The sequence below is a fragment of the Mustela nigripes genome, chromosome 1 (assembly GCF_022355385.1).
Source record: "Mustela nigripes isolate SB6536 chromosome 1, MUSNIG.SB6536, whole genome shotgun sequence".
NCBI classification, from domain to species: Eukaryota; Metazoa; Chordata; class Mammalia; order Carnivora; family Mustelidae; genus Mustela; species Mustela nigripes.
This window is the reverse complement of record NC_081557.1, coordinates 58665224-58689593: the sequence shown is the minus strand read 5'-3', so window position 1 is coordinate 58689593 and position 24370 is coordinate 58665224. Positions and strand designations below refer to the sequence as shown.

Genomic DNA, 24370 nt, shown 5'->3' with positions numbered 1-24370 from the left:
TGGGGCTCTCTGCTCAGCGGGGAGCCTGCTTCCTCCTCTCTCTCTCTCTGCCTGCCTCTCTGCCTACTTGTGATCTGTCTGTCAAATAAATAAATAAAATCTTTTAAAAAAATGTGTAATGCATATTAGAGTTGATGAAGTTTGATATGGACTTTTTGTATTAAAGTTATAAGGCAAAATTGAAGTATGATCCCAAATGATCAGCCTCTAGCAACCCTCTAATTGCTAATTCCTTGGATATTTGTTTTGTTCATGGATCTTGGTGTTTTGTGGGTATTTTGTTTTGTTGGGTTTTTTTTGCCCTCTTTTCTAAATTAAAGTTTAATTTTGAGGTAATCATATATTCATATACAGTTGTAATAAATATTATAGGAAGATCCCTGTAACGTTTACTCACAGTTCTCCCCAATGGTAACATTTTGTAAAACTAAAGCACATTCTCATAGCCAGGATATTGACATTGATGTAATCCATCAATCTAATTCTAGTTTTCTGAGTTTTCCTTGTACTGATCTGTGTGAGTGTATGTGAGTGTAGTCAAGTGTAGATCATTTTTTCACACGTTCGGTATCCATTACCAACAGTCAAGACAGCACATTTTCATCATCACAAGAATGCCCTGTGCTGCCTGTTTATAACCTCACATACCTCCTCCCCCATGGACTCTTCACATGTTGGGGATTTGATGGCAATATATTTTCTAGTTACATTTGGAGAAGTAACTGATTTGTCCTTTTCCTTTTGTCAATGTCTGCAAATAAATAATATTAAGCAACTGATCCCTCTGTGTTGATCATTCTGGGTTGTGCATCTCCCTGATACTTGGCAAAGGAACCAGCAACCGAGGCAGGTAGCTGCCTTGGCTATGCACCATTTCTCCTTTTCTGAAGGCACGGGACCATATCTACCATCTTTGTTTCCTTTTCCAGATTACGCTCGATTTGAGGCCAAAATCCATGACCTGCGCGAGCAGATGATGAACCACAGCATGAGCTCCGGGTCCGGGTCCCTGCGAACCAATCAGAAACGCTCCCTGTATGTCAGGTAGGCAACGGAGCATTTCTTACTGTGATCTGCACTCTGTGAGCAATCCAGCTTGGGGAGATAAAAGCAACACCTTGTAGCTATGGAACATGTGTTTTTATTAGTAGTTCATCACCATAAGACGTCAAGTTTAACCACTTTGAAGATGTTTTTGAAATGTTATTACATTACTTTTAACAAGTTGCTCTTTGAGAATGTTATGGTCCGGGGTCAAGTTCTCAGCACTGGTTGCAGTAAAAATCATGAAAAGAGATATTTTCATTCCTGATCATCTTAAATTCAATATATGGACCAAAACCTTAAACATTTTCTTACTGTCAATATATGAAGAAAATACTCTTGTCTCACCTCTTGATCTGCTTGATATATATTACATGAACTTGGTGTATTAATTGAAAATCAAAAGCACACTGCTAGAGACTTACATGCTTCTTCCCAGCAAGTGGAAAGACTTTCTTCCATGGTATCTCATGATCAGTTGTTTCTTAGACTATGAAAGATACCTGTTCCTTGCCTGACAAAATTCATCAATTCAGCTGGGGGGAAAAAAAAAGTGACTGATTGGACTTGAAAAGCATTGCAGTCTTTCATCCCTATAGCTAACTATTGAGTAAGATTCATCATCGCTGAACTATAACGTGCACCTCTTCTTAATGCGAGCTTCCTATATTCCTTCCAAAATATACTTCATCAGTGCTGACTGTACTTTTTAAAGTAATATAAGTACTAACAACCAAAGGAGGGAAGTGATATCTAATACATTGTCAAGGTGAATCTATGGGCCAGACGAGGAACCATAGCCACCCTCACTGCATTCTCCTCTCCTCACTTGGCCCCAGAATCTGGTCTGACTTCCACCTAAGGTCATATCCTCCTCACATGAAATTTATTGTCTTTTTCTCACATGAAGGGTATGTTATGGATACTAAATTATGGACTTGAATTGATGTGCCCTGTTGATTCCACTTTGGCTATGAAGTTATCTTCTATGTGTATCAGGTAGGCACAGCAGGGCCAAGAAGGGAGCAGGGTTCCAGATGGTGGCACGTTCTTGAGGGCCTTGAGTTGCTGGACCCCTAGAACAAGCATAGAGTCCCTCCTTATTCCAGGAGGTTCTAATACTTCAAAAGCCCAAGATTTAAGATAAAAACAGGATAAAACAAAGCGAAACTACTTTTGACTATTAATGTTCCAAATTTGACTGACTGAATTTCACAAGGTTATTTGGATATACTGCAGTGTAATCTGCAACAGGAACTATTAAGAACCACCCTGGAATGTGTCTTGTAGTGAAGTCACAGACGTGATGGAAAGTAGCTATTTCTTTTCTCCTCACTGGCTTTATGTTGCTGGTCTTTGTGATGCGAAATATTTTAAATCTTGAGATGTTTTAGTCTTGGATAGCAAATTGGAAAAAGCCAATTCGGTTAATAGGATAGAGAAAAATCAGTTAATGCAAATGAAATGGGTATATAGAATAACACTGGAAGGAAAAATTACCGTACTGTTATCTTATTAAAAAAATAGAATGAATAAAAATATTAATGTACTAGAAAAATTTTGCTGAAAATATACTGGTAATAGTTTAGTCTTTTGAATTAAGTTATGGACGGTTAGGAAAATTAAATTGGGTGATACAGTGATGGAATGTAAAGCTAGTGGACTTATTTTAAAGAGTAGTATTAATCAGACCCAAACCTTTATTCTCTAAAATGATAAATAAAAGTATGACATACAAAAGAGATCAAGACTTAAGGTAATAAAAAATCTTACCTTGTATCACATTCTAATAGTTGTAAATGGAATTGAAGGGAGGACCTCTTTTAAATGAAACTTAAAAATTAAAAAAAAAAAAATAGCTGACGCTTCCTGGGAAATTCTCCAGATGATCTCACCACTTTACAAATAATATGGTATTTGTTTTCCAAATGTATAATTATTAATACTTTAGTTAGTACCTAGAGGGCTGACCTTAGCATCTAAAGGACTCTTAGAGGCATAACATTGGAAGAGGTAGGGGACATGCATAGAGTAAAATCAGAGGAAAGAACTTTCAAGAGCTCCCCCACCTCGGCCTTGTTCATACGATGTGCCTACCCCAACAACAGCAATGAAAAGGCAATCAAATAGAATGAACTAGCAAGGCCTAAGGGGAATTCTTACTAAAAATGATCCAGCAACTTTGTACCTTTGTCCCCCACTCTTTATTTTTTACAGAGGGGGGTGGGTTACACCAAATTTAGCTATAGGATTTTCATAGTGATGCTTGCTTTATCTAGAACACTGGAATAGGGCTTGTGCCAGTTGGTTGTACTTATTTTAGAAAGTCAACTAAGTTCCTCTCTCAAAATAAATGAGTAGCAGGATTTCTCTGATTATATAAATATCAGATGATAAGCATGTTTCTTTAATCTTAGAATGACATCCTGGAATATTATTCTGCTTAGCTTTATGGAAGTCTAGGGCTGGATGGAATCTTAGCCAACCCCAGGTCCACGGCTTAATTGACAGGACAGGAAACTGAGGCCCCAGGAGGGGTGAGATCTGCCACAGCTCTTTGGTGGCAGAGTCAGATCTTGTCCCTGCCTTCGCACTCCGCCTCCCGCGGGCTCAGCTTCTGCGGTATCAGCTGTTGAATGCACTTGAGCCGTGATTCCCAGTCCGCTTCTGGCAGCACAGCCCCCACCTCTTAGATGAAGAAATAGGTTAGCCAAGAGGAGAAACTCCAACATAAACCCCTTGGGGGGTTACACAGGATAAACTGCGCTGCAGGACATATGGGATTTCTTTAGTTTTATTGGTATTTTTCCATGAAGCCAAAACCTAAACCAGAAAGCTAACAGTCTCTCTTTGTTCTGTGATAAACAGTTTAGCTGGCTTGTAGAATATTTGTGCCACAAAACCACCCCTTCCCCTAGGAGTTGCCTCCTCTTCCTTACACACACACACACACACACACACACACACACACACCCCACCCCCACCCCGGCTGTGTCTGAGAGGCTGTGTCTTCTCAGGATGCTGCAGGAGCTGGCCTCATTCCCTCACCAGAAGTAGTCCTCCCAGGTGATAGCAATTTGTTTGCCTTGAAGTGTCAAAAGGAGGGAGGGGGAATCCGCACATCCGAGCCAGGCAGGGTTTCAGACTTGAGCCAACCATCTCTATTTTCCAATCTCTTTGTAATTATTTTCCTTCTTTGAATCGTTTGTGTAAGGTGCCCAAAGTGCTTTGGTGGTGCTATGCAAATGGAGTTTATTGCTGCTTATGCTAACACTGTACCTGTTCTGTGTGAATGATTTGGATATATTTGATTTACTAGGCTCTTTGTATTGTGTATTTCCTGCATTGTGAAACATAGAGCTGTAGAACCTTAAAAGTAAATAAAATGTAAAAAATTTGAATAAAATATTTTTTCAAAATGCTCCACAAGTACATTTATGAATTCTTCAGACGTAGATGCACTTGGGCTCCCGAGCCACCGCAATACAGATTTTTTTGCACGTGTTTCGAGGCTATGTGGGCAGATGGAGCTCTCCCTGCCTCTAAGATACGGGCTCTTACCTACCAGCTGGTGAATGCATCCCTATGACAGAGAACAAAGCTTTTCCTGCTACTAATAGGAATGGACCTTTACATTCAAATGCCACTAAGAAAGGTCAGAGATGCAGGTGCTTGAAATCACACAGAAGTGCAAACAGCTAAGGAACGTGCCTTTCATAATATAAAGGAGAGCAGGAGTACCCAGGGCTTGAAGAATCAGGAGAGGAGGAAAGAAAAGCAGCCAAGTCCATCAATGGGAGTAAAAGATCACAGGAAAGAGTGAAGCCTGGCCCATGTTCATTGTTAATCAAAGGTATCCATTTTGAGAGCTTAAGTGAATAATCTCTCTGTCTTAAATTTGGGTTTAAAGCCATTTGCTTTGATTTATTTGTACATTATCAAGCTGTTTTGGAGTGTATATTTTGTGCCAAGACCTATAATGGATACTGAGGACTCAGCCATAAAAGTCAAAGTTTCCTGTCATAAGAACCTTCCATCCAGTAGGAGAAACAGATGAGAAGAAGACGATCACAGTGCAGTGTGGTGTGAAAAATTATCTCTAGAAAGGCCTGACACCTTTAATTGCTTTGTAATGCAAAGATACCCAAATTGGTCTTTAAAGGTCTTATGGGAGTTAACTTACACGTTTTCAAGTCTTTTTATTCAAAGTAAGAAAACATTCTCCATCGTGTCCGAGTAAATACATAGACAAAGCTGGAAAACATATTTTTTATTAAATTGTGCTTTTTATGTAAAGTGGATTTTGTTGTGTTCCATTCTATTTGTCTCCCTTTAAAAAAGAAAAAAAAAATGAAGGCCACAACTCATCGACTTGATTTACTGACTCACTAATGGGTCACAATGTACAGCTTGCAGATGGAATAAACCAGAAGGGGCACTCTAGGCAGATGAGACACTGCATGCAGTCAGGAGAGCACACCTTCTCTGCATTACATGGAGCAAATCTCTGGGCTGGTGCTTCAGCCATCTTGGTACAGAGGAGGAAGTGGAAGTCAAGGGAAATATTTGTCAAGCACCTTATGTGGGTCACCTGTTGTGCTTGTGGTGTTATACAAGTGTTTTCCCATGTGGTTCTCCCAACCTCTTGAAGAGACAAGAAATGTTTCTTCCATTTTACAGATGAGAAAACTAAGATTCACAGAAATTATATAATGTCCCCAAGATCACAGAGTTAGACTGGATGTAAGCGTAGACCTTCAGGTCCTGTGTGGAGGGTAGTGGAGAACAGTGTGTAAGAGCACAGTTGCTGGATTCTGTCAGACAAAATGTGAATCTTGGTGTTGCCACTTACTAGCTCAAGTGACTTTGGACAGCTCAGTCTCTCTGGCCTTGGTTTCTCTATCTGTGAAATGAGAATAATAATAGGATACTATAAAGTGGTCATGAGGACTAAATAAAATAGAGAATTTAAATACCTGTCACGTAGGAAATAATGGTGATAATTAATTCACCATTGATTGAATAATGGTGAAATTAATTGGTGATATTTATCATATATTATAAAGGCAAACTTTCCCCTGCAGGACAGAGAGACCATAGAATTGGTCCTGAACAAACTACTGTTTTCTCAGCAGAGGGATGAGACACTTTTGTCCCTTTGCTTTCCTTCAGCAAGGGAAGGAGAACAGACTTTCTGGAGCCTTTTTACATTTTCGCTCCTCTAGACCCCATGAAGGCTGAAGGGAACCCCAGGATTGCAGGCTTCAGAATGCCCAGCTCTGTCAACTCACCAGACATCTCTCATACCCCACAAGAGTCTACCCAGAAGTGGAATCTGCAAAGTATTCAGCTGAAGCCACAGATGGGAGGAGTCACTAGGCTTACAGCTGGCCTCTTCATTTTGTCCTCGGTATCTCTAGCCCATGATTCTTCCACTTCTCCTCTGCATTCTTCACCCCCTCCAAACCCTCTGAATACCTCGTGCTGCTTCCCGAGACAGCTTTTGCTTCAAAGGCTCTAATATGACAAATGCTCTTAGGTCTGCCTCCTGCCTCATTGTTTAACATGAGGCTTTCGTACATTGATTCCTCAGTGCACTGATTCTTGCATTCAGTAAACATGGTTTAAATACATTCCTACAGTGTACCAGTCTGTGGTAGATGTTAAGGATACAGAGATGAGTAAGAACACACACCTCCTTCCCTCCGAAGTCCCATAGTCCGTATATGTAGGCCTGTCAAATAGTGGGCAGATCATTACTCCCTGATACCTCACGTGTTATATGCTTTACAATTGTTATCCTTTTTTAATCTTTGCAGTACGCCTATTAGGCTTCCTACAATGCCACCTGGCCAGAAGACCACTGGTGTTTAAAACTCATCTGTTAAAATACTGATCACTCTAGTCTTTATTAAGTTTTCATGGTAAAGGCTCTCAAAATGGAAACACCATTCAGTACTAGACCTGCAAATTCCAGTTAATGTCTTCATTTTATAATAATAATAATAATATTTATTATCATTTTATAAATTATTATTATTTTATTATGCCCTTAGTGCCATATGCCACAGTGCTTGGCATAAAGAAGTTTCCTTAGTAAATATTTGCTGAATGAATTAATTCCTAGACACTCATTCCTAGGCAGATGAAAAAGAAAAAAAGTAGAATTTAAGTCAAGATCTTTAAACAACCAGTCCTATCAAGTTCGATACCAACTGGGCTGCCACCAGGTCCATGGAGTCCATGGTCACGTCCTGAGAACACAAGCATTACTTCCTGGTGCTGGGATTTCCAGGAAACATCTGGCACTACAGGACCTTTCAGGCCGCTTCATTTATCTGCTTTACTCTGTGACTCTCTTTAAACTGGGGGCTAATTCAGTAATAGATTTAGACCAACACACACAGCCAATACCCTCTTAATGAGTGGACTTTGGGTCTCATTCTCAATACCCCTAGTCTTCCAATTGGAAGTTACATCAAGGACGGCCTTGAGACAACAAATTCCACTCAGGATTCTTTATCCTGATGGGTTTTTGTTCTAGGGGAAGGATGTTCTCACCTGATTGATTCTGTTGGGTAGGGAAAGCTACATCATCACATGGGTAAGAGACTCTGGTCTTTTTTTCTTTAAACAGTAGCATACCCTTCCCCTCTACTTCCTGCTGCAGTGTTCTGCCGGTCAGTAACCCGGGGGTGGTAAGGAAGAATGTCAAATGGAGCCTGTCAGGGGACTTCCCTCCAGTATGAAACTGCTTCTGATTTCACACGGCTATGGATTTCCCGGAGACATTTAAGACAAAGCCATGAAATCTGTGGACTTATCATAAGTCAGGATTTTACCTTCCTTCCCTCCAGACTTACACCCAGCATGTGCTCAGCCGCGTTCCCAGAGGACCTATTACACTCATCTGCTAGTACCAACACCGTACTAGCCCAGGGCTGGCTGACGGTGGCGTTTGTATTACTTCTCAGTCATTCACTCGTATACTCTTATTTAGCAAAAGCATCATTTATTCATTCAGAAAGATGCTGTATTACAACAAAAAAGGAAGTCTGAACTGCTTGGATTCAGATTTCTTATCTCTCTTAGAATCTTATTGAGAGAGTCATGACCAAGTATGTGAAACAGTTGAACAGGATGAAGCAGAAAGTCTAGACTTGGGAAACCAGAAGGGGTCTGGAGAAGGTACTGTAGTGTCTGGTTGGCCTGCGTATGCCACACTGGAAGGCCAGAGCTCATGTGCCCGGACTTCACTCCTGACTTTCCACACCACAGTGCTGTGCCACGTAGGATTACTAACTCCATTCTACAGAAGATCAACAGTGTAGAGGCTCACAGAGGCTTAAAAAACCACTTACGCAAGGTGCTCTGTGGCCAAGACGTATTCTTTACCCTGATGTATCTCTCAGTGAAGCCCGTGAGTGGATTGTCCTTTGATACAGTAAAGATGAAGTTGACCCTGGCAGGGCACAGGTTAAACTCATATCGATCACCCTTCCATTTGGTTTACTCTCTATACTGATTTTCTCTCAATAGACCTGGCTTCTGGTCCAGGCTTCAAAGTTTACCGATCACTAAAACAGAATTCTCATTTATGAAATGCATCTAATGCCTCGTTTACAGTCTTGTTGTTAGGATTAAGTAAAACTAAGTCTATAAGAGAGCCCGCCAGATGGGACTCATTAGGTAAAGGGGAGGGCCTGTTACCCCTGTAAGTGCTCAGAGCCTACCTCCAAAGCCAGTGCCTCCTTTGAAGCAGAATAGAATTCGATTCTTCATTTATACTTTGAGACTCATTAGCATTATGCTCACTCTTTCAGGCATTTGCATTTTTAATTACATCTTTAATTGTGGAATAAAAGGCTTTGTCTTCAGGCAGCTAATTTTATGCCAGAAATAGAAAGGAGGAGGAGTCACTGGGGATCTGGGGGAGTTTTCTCCTTCTCTGGAAATCACAGCTTGGCCCTGATTTTAAAAGGTTTTTAATTTTTAGATTTCTATGGAAAGAAGGACAAAAGATACATGGGTGGCCTTTCCATTGACCATTATGCCAAAGTCTAGAATCTTTTTTTCCCTCTACCTCTATGCCAAGATCTAGAATCCAGGTATCATATTTTTATTAATGGTGCACCCTAATTCATTCACTCGCTCATTCATTCATCCAGAAACCCTTTTTTGAGCCATAACTACCCACTTCATACTGCACTGTGCTCTGTGGATAAAAAGATTAGTAGGACATCTCTCCTGTCTTAAGGTGTTCAAGGGTCATGCTACCACCTAGATTCTGCCCTCTGCCCCCTCATCTCTAGAGGAGGTGCCCGTCCCTTTAGACCAAAATTACTGCCTCCTACAACAATCCAGATAGCTTTAGCCAGAAGAGAGAGCAGAACATTAAAAGATGGGACACAGAATGCTCACAGGAGGGACAGGTGATAAGCGAGGGCACAGAAGAATTGAGGAAAACTTACCTGAAATCATGAGGTTAGGGTAGGAGGATAGGAGTAGACTCTAGCTGTTTGCTCTTTAATCTCAATGCCCGGTACATTATAGGAATTCGGTAAATACTTGTTGAATGAACTCTTTGAGTGGCAGTTGAAGATGGTGATTAGGGATTAAGAAAATCATCAACAACTCAATGCTGGCCAAGTGAGCTCCTGCCCCTCTGTGTTCCCCTGAACCACACAAACTTCTCTCTTCAATCCTTCTCGTGCTCTCTGCTTCCTACCAGTTGATTCTCCTGTCCCCTCCACTGGACTGGATGGGGATCACCTCTCTCAGATGGAGATTTGCTTGGTTACAGCACAGTCTGGCATATGGTAACTGCTGACTCAGTCCAGTGAATGAATTATGGATGTCCCAAGATTGGAGAGCATTTAACTTTAATTAAAATTTTACTTGATTACCTCATTGCTTGCAAATGGTACCCTGCCCAACAAAGGTCTTTGTGCCTTTGTGATCATATGACTAAGCAGCCCAGTTAAGTAGTTGATAATCATCTCAGGCTAGTTTGGGTGTTTTTTAACCATTTAGCCAAACAAATGCCATATTTAATATAGGTAGAATTGAACTTCAACTTCATTTTCCCTTTTATTATAAACCAGTAATAACTAACAATAACAAACATAGGCAAATGCTTTTAAAATACTTAATCATACCCATAATAAATTACAAATTATAATTGCATCATACTCTGGGCAAGCAGTTTGGAAAGCACCTCATGTGGGTTATTTTATTTAATTCTCAGAAAAACTCTGTGAAATAGGTGCTGGGTTTTTTTGTCCCCATTGTAAAGAAGAGAAAATGGAGGCCACTTTTAAAGTTTACCCATAAGAAGCTATGATGAGACTAGAATCTAAGCATGTTGTCTTGTGCCCCTACCTGCAGTGCCATGTGACTTTCTGGAAGGATTGTCAGGGATTTAATTCAATTTGATATGGTACGTCTGTTAAGTCGGTCTTGTTTCCCAACAGTTTTTGGCTAAGGAATCTGAGGCTCAGAATATTATCCCTACCCTTTTCTCTAAGGATAGAATAGTGCCAGGACTTTGACTCAGTCCACTTGCTTCAAAGATGTGTAAACACACATCTCACATGTGTCTTTGTCTAGTGTTTGCTTTGTGTTTCATTTACTGCCATGTTATGTAGCACATAATTTTTATAGAACTACTTTTGCTTTGTGAATGTTGTATAGGCAGTTGAATAACCTCATCACCCTAGATCTGGTGCCCCCATTTGAGGACACACAGAGCATGTGGCTTTGTGATTAAATTGAGTGAGTCCATGCTGAGGTATGGCAATTCCAACTGGGTGAACAAGGTTCGTGCCCCTCTTTGGCTCAGACAAATTCTGCAGCCTGTGTAACACATCAAGGAACACAACTGAAATGCCTGTCACACATAGAGCCCCACCTTTTGGGGGACCTGCAGCCTCACACCCACTACCACTGCATACCCACTACTAGCCACGCAATGTGTGGAGCCTGGTGCAAAGTACAAAGGTGCAGCTTCTTGTTCAAAATTGAATAATATCAAGATAGTGAGACCAGACCTCAATACTCCAGCACAGGACATGGGTCCCACACCTAGGAAGCCAGTCCTGCTGACACCTGGGTTAAGACATTTGGCTCAAAGCTCAAAGCATGTATGTTTTTCTTAGTAAAGCATGTAGTACGTGAAACTATGAAGTCAGCATTGAGAATGTTTTCAAGGACCCAAGTTTTGTCTCTTACCTGCAAGAGTACTTTATATAAATTATCTTAATGTCTGAATTTATGATCTGCAGAAACACTCTGTGCCAACCCTCTTAATGCCCAAGAAACTTTAAATTCCCACTTGCTCTGAGCTTTCAACAGTGAACTTTGAGTCATCTCTCTCCGCCAAAGTAAATCTTCCCAGAAGCTAAGTAGTGTCATTATTTCACATTTATTTAGCACCAGCAGTACATTTTCGTCTTCCTGTTCCACAAGTTTCTGCCCCCCTTCCTTTGTTCCTTGGGCCTAAATTTTTAAGAAAATGCACAGAAGTTTTTCAGAGAACTTTGGAAATCTCTTGAACCTGTGGGTATTGGTGTCCTTTCCAGGTGTCATTTTCTAAATGCAAAGGCTGTAGGACTTCCAGATTCCCCTGACCAGCAATATTAGAATTAAAAAAAAACACACACACACACAACACAAAAAAAATCGGGGACCTGACATGGGATTGACAACCTGATTTCACCACATAAGAATTTTAAAGATAATAAATACATACAGATACAAATTATCATATATATTTTTAGTTTATTACTCTTTATTTGCTACCATTTTATGTGAGAGAGGGCACTTTAATGCCCAAAGAAAAATAAGAACATAATAGGAGCATCAGGAAAAGTACTCCAAATTTTGAAATTTATATTTTTAAAACCTTGCTAAATGAATCTCCATATTTCCGCTGTCCATATAATCCTAACTCATCCCTGAAAAAATTAATGATGCCTTCATTAATTCTTTTTAAATATTTTTAAATTATTATTTTTTTAATATTTTATTTATTTATTTGACAGACAGACATCAGAGAGGCAGAGAGGGGGAGAGAGGCAGAGAGGCAGGCAGAGAGAGAGAGAGGGGGAAGCAGGCTCTCTGATGAGCAGAGAGTCCCATGCAAGGCTCCATCCCAGGATCCTGGGATCATGACCTGACCTGAAGGCAGAGGCTTTAACTTACTGAGCCACCCAGGTGCCCAATTCTTTTTTTTTTTTTTTAAGATTTTATTTATTTATTTGACACACAGAGATCACAGATAGGCAGAGAGGCAGGCAAAGAGAGAGCAGGAAGCAGGCTCCCTGCTGAGCAGAGAGCCTGATGCAGGGCTCCATCCCAGGACCCCAGCATCATGACCTAAGCTGAAGACAGAGGCTCTAACCCATTGAGCCAGCCAGGTACCCTCATTAATTCTTAATCCTGGATCTTTTGGTCCAATCTGAATGATTCAAAAATGCTTGGGATGCACTTTTGAATTTTGTTTTTTCTTGATAAAATATATTATCTTTTAGATTGGCTTTTTCCTCATGTGTTTTCTTTATCTTTTATATAATTTTCTCAATAAGTAGGAAGCCCAAACCTATGCTTTGTGATACACTGATGCTCTTTAGTGATGCTTATTAAAAGGTAAGAGGGAATTTCCCCTCATCAAAGTTACCTTCATTATTTTTTAAATTCTCCTGTCATGTATTGACATTTGTGTCATTGTTTATTCATTTTAAAAATAGTCTCTTTTAAAAAAGTATCATTGTAATTATAGTATCTTCCATTGTATTTTAAAACTTTTTTAGGCTGTTATCATTTCAGGCCAGATTGCTTGTTTCATGTGCCATCTCCACTTTAATTTTCCTAAAAATAGAAATTTGGCCTTTCAGATTTGGGATCCTACACTTAAAAAAGAAAAAAAGAATCTGGTTCCATGGGTAAAATGCTGATAAAATGTGATGCTAACTGAATAGAACTTTACAATAAATAGGATATTTGGTAGCCACTAGTGACCTCTATTTTAAAAATACAAATTCTCATGTACATTAACTCTAGTTAGTTCTTACTCTCCAGATAAAGCTCTTAAACCAGTTCTGGTGGCAGCTGAACTGTTGCATCCCCTTCTTCCTATCAAGGAGAACTCTTGAGTTAGTCATCATGGAGCTATCTCTATGTTTCTGGTTGCTGTGAAGCCAGGTCAATGAGGAGTTTCTGCATTTTCTAAAAAGCTTATGTTGAATGGATCCCACTGTGGGCTCTTTATCAAATGACATTTTTCTATTTTCCTAAAATTCCTTGTTCTGCCCCTTCCCTCTTAAATCGATGTTCCATATTGCTTCCACCTCCACAACACACTACAGTCCTCTCCTAAGTCCTTGATTATATAATGGATTCAGGTATCCTGAGGATAAAATGGTGATAAGAATTTATATTTCATAATATCTATGAGGGAGTGTCATTATTATCCCCATTATACAGTTAATGAAACCGAGGTTAGTTCATTTATGTTAACAGCAAAGAAGAAGGAAAACAAGCTCAATTTTGTCTGCCAAATCTCTGTTCTTAACCTTAATGTCCAGGTTTTCTAGAAATCCCCATTTTCTAGATTTCATATATGCTCCTTCATTCGTATTGGTATTTAAAATTGTTATAGAAAGTACTGTAAGTTTTATACTAGGACATATAGTCATTTAACATATAATTTATCTCCCTCAATAATAACTAAGTGCCTTAAAGAAGAATATGGAGTGATGAGTATGGATTGATGATGGCTCACATTTGAGCCATAGGGTCACATCCTTCATATACCAAGCATTCACAGTGAAGAGACTTGAGTTTTCTGGCTGTGGGCCGCTGCATACAGTAGGGGAGGCTTGCAAGACCTTTTGACTAACTTATAGCAAGTATGAAAGGGTGTAATGTAAATTTAAGTTTTTCTTAAGTAACTATTAATTATAGGAGACTGTGAGAAAAGAAACTCACAGTCCTATCTCTCTCATAAACAGAAGATCAAGAAATCAAAATTAAATATTAATTTATAAAGGATAATGTATGCACAGAATGCACAAAACTTCTGTTCATCAAAAGATACCATGAATAGGATGAAAGTGTAAGAGCATAGGAGAAGATTTGTAATAAACATACGTGGCAAAGGAATTATAACCAGAATATCTAAAGAACTACCACAAGACATTAAGCAAGAGATAGAAACTATATTTTTTTAAATGGTCAAAAGACTTGAACAGATATTTCATGAAAGAGGAGATATATAAATGGTCAGTTCCCACATGAAATGGTATTTATCTCATTAGTCATCAGGAAATATAAATTAAAATATTAACAGCAAGCATGTAGAGACTTTCATGTGTTGCTCATGGGAGGTAAATTCTTTTGACCACATTGATAAACTGTTAGTATTTATTGTTGTTAAACATATTATACTCTGTGATTCATTGCTAGGTATATACACAATGGAAGTATTTATATAAGTTCAACAAAAATCCATAGAAGAATGCTTACGGCTGCATTGTTTGTAATAGCCTAGTCCTGGAAATAATCCAGCTGTCTACCAACAATAGAATAGATAAATAAGTTATGGCATATTTATGCAAGGGAATATTGTACAGCAATGAAAATGAACAGTTGCTGTGTACAACAGCAGATAAGAATCTTGCAAATACAGTGAAAGAAGCCATGCAAAATATTATGTATATTAGTTTTCTATGCTGCTCTACCAAATTACCACACATTTAGTGGCTTTAAAAACCATAAATGTATTATCTTATAGTTCTATAAATTTTAAGTTCTTTACGGGTCTTACCAGATTGAAACCAAGGTATGATCAGGCTATGTTCCTTTCTGGAGGCCCACGGTGAGGATATGCTTCCTTCTTATGAGAGTTTCTGGTAGAATTCCATTCCTTACCATTGTAAGACCACAGTCTCTGCTGTCCTGCTGGCTGTCAGGTGGAGGGCCATGCTCAGCTTCTAGAGGCTGCCGCATTCCATGGCTAGTAGCCCTTTTTTTCCTATGGTATATGCCAGGAACATTGAGATGATGCCTTCTCACTTGCACCTCTCTGGCTTACCCAAACAGGTTCTCTGCTTTTAAAGACTCATGTGATTAGGTCAGGCCACCCAGATAACCCAACATGATCTCCCTGTTTCAAGGTCCCTCACCTTAGTCACACCTGGAAGGTCCTTACTCTATGTAAGTTACATATTCACAGATTTCAAGGATTAGGTCATGGGCGCTCTATGGTGCCAACCTTCTACAACAATATGATTGCATTTGTAAAACCCTCAAAAACAAGCAAAATTATCCTATGGTGATAGAAGAGAGTGGATTACCTTTGGGATCACATTCCTGAATGTAGACTAGGAATAGTAATATCCATTTTGAAGGGTTCTTGCAAGTATTAAATCCAACAAAAGTGTCGGTGGCCTTGAAAAGTGTCTGTCATGAGATAAATACAGTATTTGCTATTTCCTATTTCCTTCTTATCTCCTTCCCCCAACTTCATCCTATCACCTGTAAAAATACAGGATAGGATATTTTGAAAACTTGTAGACTTCTGACACTTCTGGCCTGAATATCCCCTGGGAGTCAGGATTTAAGCAGGAATTCCAGGAGCTACTTGGAATAAAGCAAATTTCAGAAATAGTGCTCTTTGGAATTTGTGTATTTGAAACACTGATGAAAAGACAAAAAGTGTTACATGATCTGCACCAGGCCCATCCATAATACCAGTTGCTGTACTTTTTAAGCTACTTGAATTAGTTGCACTAATCCCTTATCAATGCTTCTAATCCACCAGTCAATGCTTCTGGATGTGATCTTTTGCTCAAAAGTTCGGTCTATGGCTCATAGGGTCTAACACAGTCTAAGCAGAAAGAAATGCCATAAATATTTGTTCAGTTCACTTGAAATTATGGAGGGCATCTGGTTGTTTATTTTTTTGTTTCCTTTTGTTTTTCATTAAAGCTGCTGTTGCCCAACCCTATGACTTCTTGAATGTGCTAAGAAGGAAGCCTGGTGAAATGAGGTCTAATGTTCATCTCACATCCGTGTGCCTCAGACTTTTTCATCCATTCATTTTACAAACGGTTATTGACATTTCGTGTACCACACACTTGGACACATCCAAGGATTGCAGGAATAAAAACATTCCATCTGCTTCAGAGTAGCCCCAGTCTAGGGAGGAATATCCAGATCTGATATCCAAATCCATCTCGCCATCTGGCATTGAATTTGGATTGGTCTCTCTTCACTAAGACAGAAGGGATTTCTGAGCAGGGGGAGCCCTGCTGGGAAGGGGAGGTGTCCCATTGCCAGCCTCTCTCTCACTGTAACTGGTCCACACTGGCTTCCTCTCCAGAGGAGCCAAGGGGAATCTCTAAATTGGGTTTTACTAACTGCCTCTTCTTCCTCTATCTAATGTTCCTCAACCTTGGCTGCACTTTAGAATCACCTGGGCAGGTATAAGGAAAAAAAACTTCTGTTTTCCTTGTTGCTCCTCACTGAATGCTTCACTTCTGGCACCAGGTGTGTGTGGATTTTCCCCCACAGCAGCCAATTTTTCCAACACCAGCTGTGTGTCTTAGAATTTAACTCAGTGCTGACGCTCTCTGCCTGGACACCTGGAGCTAGCATCAGATCCCACAAGTTGTAGGTCCTGTCCCCTGTGCTTCTGGCGGACTGGCTAGAAATCATCGGTCTCCACAATCCCCTCTTCATGTTTGATGATTTCTTAGAGCAGCTCGTAGAACTCAGGAAAACAATTTACTTAGTAGATTACTAGTTTGTTATATAAAGTAAAACTCAGGAACAGCCAGATGGAAAAAATGCATGAGATAAGGTATAGACCCTCTGTGTCATTTCTAGGAGAGCGACCCTCCCAACATCTCCATGTTTTTAGCCACCCAGAAATGCTCTGAACAGGGTCCTAACTCTGCCATTTAGGATTTTTTAATGGAGGCTTCGTTGGCTAGGCATGATTGATTAAATCATTGGCCACTGATAATTAACTCAACCTCCAGCCCCTCTGGCTTCTTCAGAAGTTGGGAGTGAGGCTGTATGCCCCAACACTCTAATCACATGGTTCCCTTTTCCAACAGCCCCCACCTTCAGGAACTTTCCAAAAGTCAACTCATTAACAGAACTGACCTGTGGCTGAAAGGGGCTTGTTATGAATAATAAAAGACACTTTTGTAGCTCTTAACACTTAGGACATTTCAAGGGTTTGAGGAGCTCAGGGCCAGGAATGGGACAAAGCCAAACCTTATTATAAATCACAACGTCACAAGTGCTCTTAACAGGCTGAAGCCCAAACCTATTGAGTCAGAATTTCTTGAGAATGTGTTCCAAGCATCAGTATTTTTTAAAGCTCTCCTGCAGATACCAGTGTGCAGCAACATTAAGAACCTATTTTATCTTTCTCTGCTTTTTTTCTTTTTTTCTTTTTATTCTTTTTGTTAGCATTATTTCCTCATCAACCTGAGAATACTCACTTAAAGTCTCAGATTTCTTCCACGGAAGTCTACACAAATCTGCCCCGAACAGGAAGGTCAGTTCCTGGGACATCTTTCAGTTTTGATCCCATTCAGACTCCAAATTGGGAAACTAACCTTGAACCCAGTGTTATAATTTGTTAACCCTTAGCACACACAGAATTTCCGAGTTAAGACTAAATAACTTGGAAAGCAGGCTGCAAAGATTGAAAAGATTTCTTGAGAATCAGAAAGTTGTAACATTTATATTTTGATTTCCAGTCACTAAGAAAAACTGGTTACAAGTTCTTAAATTACATGAGGTCTCATTGAAAAGGTTCAGAGAGTACAGTTGAGGTACAAAAAACCAAGTTTGACTGATGTTATCTGTGTGCGTGTGTGCGTGCGTGCATGCGTGTATGCATGTGTGTGTGTGTATAGTAATGACCAGGGTTGCAATAAGCTCAGATACAACTACTTCCACCTAATCCTCATTTCTGATTTCTTGCTTGGGCCCCTTCCCACCCTGTAGTGCCCTGCCCCCATTCCCCAGTCCTGCCCATCCTCACCTACCAACCCTAGCTGCTCTCTGCATTCATTCTCTCCTTTATGCACACCACTCCCCACTTCAGGGCTTAGCCTCTCCCAAGCCTCAGCAATCCGTTGGCATGGAAACATTAGATGAGACTGCCTGGTGGGAGAGAGATTCTGTTTCCAAGTGAAAATGAAAAAGATTCAAGTGTGATTCACTTCCAGCCATTTTAACTCTTGAGTTCATCCATCTATTTAAAACCTATCCATGGCTCCAGATCTCCAGATCTCCAGATCTCCTCAGTCTAGGAGATTTTCTTGATCCAGACTCTGCCTTGCCTCTGCACCCCACCCTCCTGCCGCTTCCCCTGCAGCCCTGGGCTGCAGCGTCTGTGAGCACCCTACTCTGCTCTTTTGTTTCTCTCTGCCTTTGCACTGTCCCCTTTCTTTGCATTCTAAGAGGTTGTCAAAGGTCTTTCCAGCACCACTTCTTCCTAGAAGCTCTCCTGGTCCACACCTCTGCCCCTTCCTATCCTAGCACTTCAGTTGTAGGGACTGTAGGAAACTCTGAGCTTAGCTGACTGTTTCCTCTTTAGACTGCGAGTGCATTAAAGGAGAAGCAAGCCACTGCTCAGAGCATGTACGGTTCTCACAGTCCTAGGGTGGAGTCTTGGTTCCATCCCTTCTTAGATCCGAGATCTTGCACAAGTCACTTACCTGTTCTGAGTGTCACTTTTCTCATGCCTGAAATAGGAATGGTGCTCTCACTTATCAGATGCTGGTTATGTGTTAGGCATTTGATCTTACTTAATCCCTACACTAATTCAGTGAGAGATAAGGCACGATTGTTGACCCCCTTTCTCCAGTGAGGAAGCTGAGACTCAGGAGTTGAGAAACTGGCCCTGAATCAGCTTCTGCATGGTGGAGCCAACATTCAAGCCCAGGTCTGAAGCTTTATTTTTCTGCTCTAGTGCCTGTGTGTCAGCACACAGAGCACCTAGCCCTGTGGCTGCCCTTGAGCTTTGGGAGGGGATGGGTGATAGATGGAAGCATCAACGATAAATTATGCTGGAAAAAGCAATCCTATGCTCTCTTTGGGGATCCAGATGAAAAATTAAATCCTCTTGTGCTTTTAAATCTCAAGTGTATAGTTTCTCCAAGCTTGTGGCTAAGGCCAAGAATATGCAGGCATTTATCACCTTTGTTCTTACCCGTGAGCTACTAGAAAAAGATGGACCTTCCCACTTGAACTGCTGTCCCATCCCCAAAGAAGTGAAAGGTACATTGGCTCCTTGAGAAGTGCATAGCAGATAAAAGGGGGTGGGGGGGGGGCCTTTAAGTAGCTGTCACTGCCTCTGGGCAACAAGCCCCTCAGGGTCCCATTTGCCATCCCACAGGGTCCTGGCAACCTGCTGCTGGGGAGGACAAAGAAGAGGTTCGTCATGGGAGTGCCACTTAAGGAGGCATAGTTAAGCTTTGGTGTAATTCATGCAATACCATTCAGCGAATTTCTGTGATTTTCTTTTCTAACCAGTAATTTAGCACAAGAAAAAAAGATGTGCTTTTATTCAAGTATTTCTATTTTTACTTACAGATAAGTGTAAAAATCTTTTAATGGAGGGATTCTATGTTGCAGCTGAGTGTGTGTAAATAATGCCTTGGATTTCAAAAGGATAGAACAAAGCTTGTCAGTTTGTCTAGGACCAGCTACCACACAATGTTTCTTTTTTTATAGCATGTTTCAATCATAGACTTGGTTACCAGGGCTACTGATTTTTAAAATTGTCATCCTGGAATTATTAAACAGCATGGTCTCCTACAGAATCCTAGAAGCAGCGAATAAATAGTACCTCCTTCTATTACATTCTCTCTCTCTCTCTCTCTCTCTTCCCTCTCTATGTCTCCCCTTCTCCCCTTCTCTCCCCTTGTTGGTCTCCATCTCCATGTATGTACATGAAACCCAATTCCTTGGACACCTGTATTTGAGGACCAGAATAGTGATGCACTTAAAAGCTTAAGTTCTTCAATCAGATGGCCAAGATTAGACTTTGGTTCCTCCATTTACCAGTTGGGTGACCTTGGATGTGTCATTTTTCCTCTCTAAGTCTCAGTTAGCTCATCTTTATACTGTGGAGAACAGCCTCATAATCGTGTTGCATTAATAAAATCAGATACTGTTTACAAAACGCTTAGCACAGTGTTCAGCCCATAGGAAAAGATGCTCAATAAATGGTCACACCTATTATTATTATCTCATTAGACAATAAAAGGATTCAGTGAGATAATGCATTGCTTTTAGGCAGATAGGCTGTTCTTAATAAACATTAGCTGTCATTATGGTTACCATTGACTTATTATCCTGTGATTGTTGCATAGATGGTAGCTGTACTCCTGTTTCCCAAAGTTCTTTGCATTTCCCTTTGCTTTGTTTGCTTCAGTGCCAAGCAAATATCAGGCTCCATAAATGTTTAATTGCCTTCCCACTTTCCTTTTGTTTTCTTTCCAGTCATACCGCATAGATAGGAACATGGTTTTCCCACCTTGATACAGATCCTTGCAGCCTGAGGAAAATTGAAGGACCTTTTTTTTAAGATTTACTTATTTTATTTTAGAGAGAGAAATAGAGTTTGTATGAGTGAAAGCAGGGAAGGGCAAAGGGAGAAGGAGAGAGAGAATCCCAGGCAGACTCCCTGCTGAGCAAAAGCCCAAAGATGCAGGGCTGGGTCTCAGGACCCCAGCTGAAATCAAGAATCAGATGCCTAACTGAGCCCCCCAGGCATCCCTGAAGGACTTTTGAGTTGCTGTACAACCTTTTACAAACTAATCCCATCTCTAGCCTTCAGATTTTTAGGTGTTAAAACAGAGTCATCTCTGAGCTCTCTCCCCACCTGATATCCATTTGACTCTCAGATTCTATTTTAACCAGAGGTATTGGGGTAACTACAAAGTGCAAAGGGTCCTATCTTAGAGAACCACCATTGACAGTGATGAATTCATGAACATTCTTGAAAACTGTAAACTCTGAACAACGTTACTCCAATTCTTTGACCTAGAATGGTATTTGAGGAGTGTTAAGATCCTGGGGCTCCCCTCAAAATTCGGTGGTGTGAAAATAATCCCTAGCTTTGCCAAAATACAGGCATGTGGGTTTAAGCACCGAGCATTTAAAACTTGACTACATTTCCTACATAGAACATCCAGCCTTTGCCCTAGAAAGGTTAATTCTATTGCACATGAAGAGATAATTCTGGATTAATAAGAAAATCCAGTAGAAAACCATAGGGCCTCAACATGGCCACCTTAGAGGCAAAGTTTTCCAATAGGATTTTCTTTGCTTTGGGATAGACAGGGACTGCACTTTGTGAATTTCAAATTTCAGCTTATTTCAACTCTAGGCTGGGAGTAGGAAGTGAAGATGGGGAGTGGGGAGGAGGGATGGAGCCTCCAAAGATCTGTGCACGCTCTTACAGGCAACCTATGTTGTTATCCAGAAGAGAAATTTTTTTTTTTTTCATTTTGGGGTTTAAAAATCCATTATTCAGTGATTCCCTGAAATCTGAGTCTTCTTGTTTTGTGTGTTAGGAGTATAAAAACCAAGCCAGCTTCATGGGAGATATCAAAATTCTGCCACCTCTAGCTCCCAGGGCTCCTCCATCTGCCCTTGCTGCACTTGGAGCCAGAAAGGCACACAGAGCCAGATTTCTCATTAGCAGTAAACAGGTTACTGTGAGGACTATGAGGGTGAGGCATAGGGAACCCTGCTGGGGCATGTTGGGTGCAAGGGTGATGATAGTTATCTCAGGGCTCTGAAGCCCACGAAGCTTGCAAAGACTGTGTGTTGAGTGGGGAGGGCATGTCCAGGGTAAGGGATTGCCTGGCTCCAGGGATCTTTAAGCTCATTATGACGCAGGCAGGTTGTGCCCCGGTTAAATCCTGTTCTTCCGGTTAAATACTGTTCTTCTGGCTCGCTCCTTCTCCTCAGAGATGGTCTCTTTCCTCTGTGACTTAGCTCATCCTCTGGTTTGATGTAAATATCAGGAAGAATTCTATAAAACGGTCAGCGTTTTATGTGGTCCTGCCTAATATTTCACTTTAAAAGGGGGCTCCTGTTTGAATATGCTAGTGGCTTGCTGTCGCATTTTTGGCAGGAAAGTAGGCTCTTGGACCACAGGAGGTTCCAAATGAGAAATGTACGCATAATTTCTGTCTGCGATTCTGTGAACGGTTGTGTTGAAGGAACTAATTGGAGACCCTTGGCTGTTTAAGAGAACCCCACCATGGCTTGTTGGATTTTATAAGAGAGTTATAAATAAAAGAAAAAGATGTCATCCATTAGCCTCCCACTCCAACAACCAGCACAACCATTTTGCTTTTAGTTCTTGTGTTAGAATCAGCTCTGGTGTCTGAAAGTTCGTGTGATGTCTGGTTGACCCCACGACTCTACTGAATCCATGTCCTTGCTCAGCCTGGCAAGCCGTGTGCAGTGTTTTTTAAAATGCTAGAAACTGTCTGTGAGGAGTACCTTAAATATGAATGCCTAGGGAAGAGGAAGGAAAGAGACAGCTTCTTGTGTACCCACTTTATTTGGGGGAGGTCGACCATGCTCCTTGCCTGCCCCTTGTTCTCTTTTGCCTTTGAATTGCAGGTGTCAGAGGGGCTGTGAATAAAAGAGTCATTTCACTTAGTAATAAATATAGGTACTGTAAACCTTTTGTGAACAAGGCAAAACACAACAGAATTAACGAAATGCAAAACACAAACAGGTACACCCTAAATCACTTTGCTCCCAAGAGAGTAACAGCTCATAGAACTTGGGGAGTGCGTAATACATTCCAGAGCCTCTTGATGTCTCCACTCAGTTTTGTTAGCAACACTAGGAGTCACGTGTTGCCTCATTCTTCAGATGAGGAGACAGTCTCAGTCAGCAAACTTACCCAAGTTCACACAGGGGCAGAATCAGGAACTAAAAATGAGAGGCACTGGGGTGGCCCTTGATTTTGGATCAAGTCATAATCTCAGCATCCTGGGATCGAGCCCCATATTGGGCTCCCTGCTCAGCACAGAGTCTGCTTGTCCCTCTCCCTCTGCTGCTCCTCTCACTCTTTCTCTCTCTCTCAAATAAATAAAGAAAATCTTAAAAAACAAAAACAAAAACAAAAAAACAGGAGTATATCTGATTCCCAAATTCATGACATTCATGTTGAGTGCCCTGCGTCTCCTTCCAAATTAATAGAAAAACTCAAGGTTATCTTTAACACTGACTATGCCCAGGCAGATTAACTGTTGATTTTAACCCTCAATTGACTCTTTTGTTTTCTAGCTGACCAACAGTGATGCATGCCAAAAATAAATAAATAGTTTAAATAAGAAACAAATCATAACTAGGAAGAAGATATGAATCCCTCAATTGACTCTTTTGTTTTCTAGCTGACCAACAGTGGTGCATGCCAAAAATAAATAAATAGTTTAAATAAGAAACAAATCATAACTAGGAAGAAGATATGAATCCCTCTTTTTAGCCTTTGTAATTTAAGTTGCCTTGAAAAGTATGACATGTTTGGTGTTGGTTTTAAACACCACAGAGGGTTTAGGTTGTGCCCATTGATTGGCATTCCTGGGGCATATCTGTCTGTCTGTCTCTCCCTCCTGATCTATTTATCTCAAGTATAATTTTATGCCATAAAATGCACAGATCAGTGAATGTTAATAAAAGTATGCATCTGTCCAGCCACCACCCGAATCAAGACACAGAACGTTCCTCATGTCCATTCCAGTCAGTAGACTAGGTCTCACCCCCACCAACCTGAGGTGTGATCACTACTCCCCATTCTATCACTGTAGATTATTTTAGCTTATTCTTGAACTTCAGTAAATAAATGTAACCTTGCAGTCTGTGTCCTGTGTCCTCTTTGGCTCCACGTAATTTTTTTTTAAATATTTTATTTAATTATCTGAGAAAGAGAGAGAGAGAGATCACAAGTAGACAGAGAGGCAGGCAGAGAGAGAGGGAGAAGCAGGCTCCGGGCCAAGCAGAGAGCCTGATGCGGGACTGGATCCCAGAACCATGGGATCATAACCAGAGCCGAAGGCAGAGGCTTAACCCACTGAGCTACTCAGGCGTCCTCCACATAATGTTTTTAAAAACCATCCATACTCTTTTGTATTTTGGTAGCCTATTACTTTTTTCTTGCTTTATATATTATTCCTTTACATGAATATAACATAATTTGTTTATCCATTCTTCTGTTGAAGTACATTTAGATTGTTTTCATTTGGGGACTATGAATAAAGCTGCTATCAAC

At 40.6% G+C, this 24370-nt stretch overlaps 1 protein-coding gene across 18 annotated transcripts in view; it reads left to right on the top strand.

Annotated features, from left to right (window-relative positions):
- Window positions 1–24370, top strand: part of DLG2 (discs large MAGUK scaffold protein 2) — a 1549658-nt gene that overhangs the window by 1401052 nt on the left and 124236 nt on the right. For 17 of the 18 annotated variants that reach the window (XM_059411961.1, XM_059411989.1, XM_059411997.1 and 14 more), the window contains one exon: window positions 930–1044. In XM_059411961.1, the coding sequence (XP_059267944.1) occupies window positions 930–1044 (115 nt within the window). Of the gene's footprint in view, window positions 1–929; window positions 1049–24370 lie in introns of those variants that run through there. The other variant, XM_059412077.1, reaches the window with a different exon arrangement.